The 6,207-nt window shown below is 36.2% G+C and overlaps 1 protein-coding gene across 1 annotated transcript; it reads left to right on the forward strand.

Annotated features, from left to right (window-relative positions):
• Positions 1–298: 298 nt before the first annotated feature.
• Positions 299–5,274, forward strand: tm4sf4.L (transmembrane 4 L six family member 4 L homeolog). The gene is given in 5 exon segments (NM_001086865.1): positions 299–573; positions 2,368–2,457; positions 2,981–3,117; positions 3,302–3,476; positions 4,530–5,274. Coding segments are annotated over 5 exon segments (594 nt in total). The 5' UTR covers positions 299–399; the 3' UTR covers positions 4,548–5,274.
• Positions 5,275–6,207: the final 933 nt, after the last annotated feature.

Raw genomic sequence — 6,207 nt, forward strand, 5'->3', positions numbered from 1 at the left:
ATGAATGCATAGAATGATATACAGTCCCAGTCAGTAACAGAACATAGTTAATTATTTCTAGGGATATTGGGTTGTTTTTTTGAAAGATATGAATGATAACATGAAGGACACAGGAGGGATTGCCAGAGCTGCACCTGGGGAAGGCAAATCACTGACAGTGACCTGTCTGTTGAAGTAGAATATTAACATGGGTTATTAGTTGTCATAGTAATATTTGAAGTTGCCTTTACGTAATCTCATTTATGGGGTTCTATTAGCCACAGGTATATAAAGTGGAAACCATACATCCGTTCCAGCATTCACGAAGGATTACTTCATTGGGATTCTACTCCACTTATAGGCTTTTATTTTTATTTTATTTTTATTTTGTACAGTTGTCTTTTTTTTTTTACCTGAAAGATGTGTTCCGGTGGTTGCGCAAAGTGCTTGGGCATTACCCTTATACCACTAGCCATTCTGTGTATATTGGCTAATATATTATTATTTTTCCCTGGAGGAACCATTGCTGATAAAAATGACCATATCTCGGATGAAGTTTGGTACTTTGGAGGAATAGTGGGCTCCGGAGTTCTGGTGAGTATGCAATTTACCAAAATCTTTGAGCGCAGTTCTTTGTTATACTAAATAGCCAGGGAAGTTATTATTTTACAATGGTTTTTCTTAATATATATATATATATATATATATATATATATATATATATATATATATATATATATATATATATATTAAGAAAAACAAGTACAACAATTAACATACACAAAGTCAGATGTTAAATATGATTTAGACGTGCCTGTTTTTTTTATATGTTTAAAGTTTGCTTAAAAACTAGAACTGGCATGCATAAATGTGGACCATTGTCTTAAAATAAACAGAACCCCTATATATACTGTTTATATGTATTTGTAGAACACTGTAGTTAAATCAAACTTGCCATTAAAATCAAAAGCCATTATTATGCCTGGGTGCCAAATCATCAAATAATCTCTATTCACTCCGAAAGATCCGTACTCACAGGCTTTAAAATTTTTAAAAAAATTATTTCAGAACTAAACACTACCCTGTATATATATATTATATGGATTTATAGAGTATGTACAGCTGATATTAAATAATGGCAGAAACATTTAAGAAATAAGACAATAAACACATTCTCCCTTCCATCAACAGGTCTGTTTGCAGTTTATTCTAAATAAAATGTAATTATAATAATGTAATATCTGTGTCCTAGCAAGTATAATGCATTCATAAAAATAGATATTTACCAGTCTGAAAAACGAATATGATCAAAATGTGGTAATGTGAGCAAAATGGCAATTAAAAATAATTTCACCGTGTAAAGAGTTTATATAAAATAATTGTGCTCTGAAGTTGCAAATAAATGTGGCAGACAATATTTAAATATGGGAAATTATCGCTTTTCCCAGTCAGATAAGTAATGACATGGCGTAACAAGAACATAACCCCCTACCAAACCCCCTACCAAAAGACATCTTCAGAGGGTCCTGGCACACATAGCTGCCACTGCAATGCTATAAAGGAAGCCGAACCCACGGTCCGCCAACCCCCCCACCACTTTGGGGTCTGCTTCCTCTATAGTTTTGCCACTGACTAGTGAGATTATGCCTATTATCCTTGGAGGCCTATTTATCAACAGTCTCCTTTTTGTGGTTCTAGTGGTTTCCGAAACCACAACTAAACTCACTTTCTCTAAAACCACGAATGTCATGGAATTTATTAAAATATCAGAATAGAAAATGCACGAACATGAAACATGGAAAAATGACACTGAACAACCATAAAAAAAATCTAACAATTCTGACAATTCCTAGTGAAAAAAATCTGAAAACCTCCAGCAATCCGTGTTTGTTTGTTTTTTTGTAATTTACAATTTTTTTTTAAAGAAACATTCAGTGCAGTTTAAAATAATCAGATAATTAGGAGTTCTCAGGATTTTCCCATGGTGAGTGAGGGGTCTCGTGGAGTTATATATGGGGGGGTCAGATCAGGGGAATGATGCCTCGTAGTTCCCATATTGACCAGATGTTGAGGTGTTATTTTGTATATAGGATATTCTAGTCTACTGTCGGGATGGCTGTTCCGTGTTTGGATTTTTGAGCTCATGACATAATAGTAAAACCTTCTATAAACCATGTTTAGCAGGAAAATACACTAATATTGTATCCTATACAACTGTGAACTTTCTAGCATGTTTCAAAAAAAAAAAAAAAAACTTCCACGCTGACTATATCTGTATACACTTCCAGGGGGAAAAAAATGACATTTTAACAATAACAAAAGCCTAGTACAACACTTCTTAATTCAGAATGGGTTTAAATGAAAGAATTTTTACATTTTTTTTAATAGATGATTTTTCCAGCATTGGTGTTTCTGGGTCTAAAGAACAATGACTGCTGTGGGTGTTGTGGCAACGAGAGCTGTGGCAAAAGATTTGCTGTAAGTAATATTAGATATATATTTTAATTTTTTTTAGTTTGGGACGGAGGGGAAGGGACAGTATATTATTGTAGGGAATAATAAACAACAAACAAATGACCTGCATGTTTATATTTAATATAATGTAATATTAATGCAATCATATCTGTTATCTATCTATCTGTCTATCTATCTATCAGTATATCTATCTATCTATCTATCATCCATCCATCCATCTATCTATCTATCTATCTATCTATCTATCTATCTATCTATCTATCTATCATCTATCTATCTATCTATCTATCTATCTATCTATCTATCTATCTATCTTTTGACTTTTCCATGTGAATACATCAGTAACCACTAATAATAAAGGTCTGCAAGAATTGTGTCTCCTATACTGGATGTCCCGGCATAATGACTCATTGAGTGGAACCGATCGTTATGTCTGTAGACATTGGGGTACATCCAGGAGTAGATAGGCTGCATCTGCTATTGAAGTTGTTTTTAATCACTCTTTATATTTCCTTTGTTTGAACAGATGTTCACCTCTATCATATTTGCTGCTATTGGCTTTGTTGGAGCGGGCTACTGCTTTATTGTGTCAGCAGTTGCCATTGATAAAGGACCAAAATGTGATTTTGGAAATGGAAATTATACTTATGCCTCCCAGGAAACGTGAGTGGTTGTTTTTTTTTTTTCTTAAACATTTCTTCTTACCTTGTGTTTGAATGAAGCTCCATTTCTGGCTTCAGACTCCCAAACATATTCTTGTTTGGGGAAACACTACAATGGGAGATTACTGATTCAATAACAGGATTTATTTGTACATTGCTGATGTTCTTTATTTCTCCTTAAAAAGAGAGCTCTCTTGGAAAGATTGTGTAGAACCTCCTAACATTGGTGAGTGGAATTTGACCCTCTTCTGCTTGCTCCTATTGATGAGTGGTGTTCAAGCCGTACTCTGCGCCATTCAAGCGATCAACGGACTCATAGGGACAATCTGCGGGGACTGCAAATGTTGTGGATGTTGTGGGGTAAGTTACTTCTGATTACATTTTTATGCAGCTGAACATTATATAGATACAGGAGATCCAAATAGTGAAGAATCCACCTCATTTTGAATCTTCTTGTGTATCCAACAAATCAAAGGGGATACGAATCTAGTATTTAGGTCCAGTGCTGGCCTAGGCACCAGACATCAACCTGCCCCCTTCCCATGGCGATCAGCACATGGGTAGACGGTGCTGCTGTACTGCACATACCTATTGCAAATGACCCAGCTACACTCCCCTCAGTTTAAAGGAGAACTAAATCTTAACTAAAAAAGTAGGCTAGAAATGCTGTACATTATGTTTTGGGCTTCTGTACCTGCCCAAGGCAATCAGAGTCCTGTATCAGTAAAGATCTGTGCCTCCAAAGATGCCCCAGTAGCTCCCCATCTTCTTTTCTGCTGATTCACTGCACATGCTCTGTGCTGCTGTCACTTACTGAGCTTAGGGACTGACACACAATATACAGTACACATAAAATAGAAATGTCATAATATAAGGCTGATTAGTAATTAATACAGATAATTATTACATGGCAGCACAGAAACCAGTGCAACTAGCCTGCAATCAGCCCTGTAGCATCAGTTTATATTACAGGCCAACCTCATTTTCTGCTTGATAATTTGCAATGACCCCTAAGTTTAGCTTCTCAACAGTTGCTCAGAGCCCACTGAGCATGTGAGTGTCACAGACACTTTCCAAGTAGGTGACCCCCTGTGACAAGTCTGAAGTCCTGGATCATTGCTGCTATTGAGAAGCTAAAACTTTAGGCTGATGCAATAAGGTCATTATATAAAATATGAATTTTTACCCATATTTATTTTGAGGGGTTAGTTCTAGTGGGGATGGGGCACACATGTGGTTGCTTGCCCCTTGAATAGCATTGGCAAATATTATTACCAGTGTTAGGTGCTGCATAAATGTCAATTTGCATCAGATTGTTGTAGTTGACCCCCTCTTTGTAAATAAGCCATTTCAATTAGTATAATTGTTCCTTGTTGCATTTAACCATTTAACCAAATGCTTTTTTTTCTGCAGGGTGACGGTCCCGTTTAACTCTACTCCAGTCATTAGTAAATCCAACAGCAGTCTCTTCATTGAGCATGGAGAAGATTTCTGAATCCAGTACCTCCAATGAACACTATAGGGAGAAGATTAAGGATGATGGACATTCAGCTCTGACTAAATCTTCAGCCATGTAGACAGACTGTTTCAACAATTATCACAGCTCTGCACATAGATCGGTCACATTGTTTGTGCACCAAAGTAATTTGCCTTTTTCCTTCAAAACTAAGTGAACATGAACAACCTGGTTCCATGTAACTCCAGTTCAAATGCTTACACTGTATTAGAGCATGCATTCTGGATGTGTTGTAACAGATTTATACGCATGTATTCTTGCATCACCTCCTTGCAAAGTAGATGAGAGAGGACGTGCCATGCAATGCTGCTTCAGGACTGATATAATATTTATTACTTCACTTTTATACTTCCCAAAGATCACTTTATTGAATTGCCCAGTACAGAGCAGCAATGGCTGGAGTTTGCAAAACATAATACAGAAATTGCTCTGAAAACATTATAAGCAAAAAAATTGCAGTTATAATGTCAGCCCCATGAATTCAGTGCTATACTGACACCTTCAATTTGCATATTTGTTTTGATTTACCCTGGAAAATATATTTTAATATTCAAATGTGCTTTAAAAAAAAAAAGATATCGAAAGAAGCAGCATTTATGTAGGCAAATAAAATATGATCAATAAAGAAATGTTTTTTCCATGTCTGGAGTCTACACTGTGTCCCTGATGAGCAATAAAACATGCAACGTGCATATCCTTGTTTATATTTATTGTCCAGTATAATTACACAGTCAGGAATGACGTCACAATTCAGACAAGTTTTGCTCTACCATTCTATAGTCACAGTGCCAGAGTTCAGAGATGCTTAGAGTCAGTGTTTACTGATCTAGATTAATGCAAAGTACTAACACCCTATGATGAAATCTAAGTCAATTCTAGCACATGGGTGGGCTACATTTTTATTATTTCTTTACTCAAATAAAGCAAATAAATATGAACACATGCTGAAGCTAAACCATGTCATTCAACGCCTTTTTCTCATAGGGTGTCCGCAATAAAATGTGTTCACCTCCACATACCTCCAATTGCAAATGTATAAGAATTGCAGCATTCCAATTATGCGTTAAAAACGCCTTTATTCCAAATGTAGCATGGCGACATTTCGGACACATGAGGTCCTTTTTCAAGCTTGTGTCCCAATGCTACATTTGGAATAAAGGCGGTTTTAAAGCATAATTGGAGTGCTGCAATTCTTATACATTCTTCTTTCAAACAGGCAAACAGTGGCCTTTCGACATATTACTTTAGGTTACTGAGTGCTTCCCTGTAAACTGCACCCAAGCTATTGAATCAGGCAGGAGAATGGGTATAACTGCTGCTATAGCCCTGCACTCACCAGTCCACAATGCCAGGAAATCCAGAAAACAAGGAGACACATCAATAGGTCTGAGAAATCAGTCCCACCTGCATGAGTTAGTCTTCTTTGTCATAGGTATTTTTTTATTAAAATAAATGCTTACAATAAAGAAACAAACCATAATACAATTCTTAAATTAACATAAAATGACAGGTTAAAAAAGTCCACTTATACCCACCAAAGAAGTCTCCCTCCCCATTCCACCCATTTGAGGACAG

The sequence above is a fragment of the Xenopus laevis genome, chromosome 5L (assembly GCF_017654675.1).
Source record: "Xenopus laevis strain J_2021 chromosome 5L, Xenopus_laevis_v10.1, whole genome shotgun sequence".
Classification (NCBI taxonomy): Eukaryota; Metazoa; Chordata; class Amphibia; order Anura; family Pipidae; genus Xenopus; species Xenopus laevis.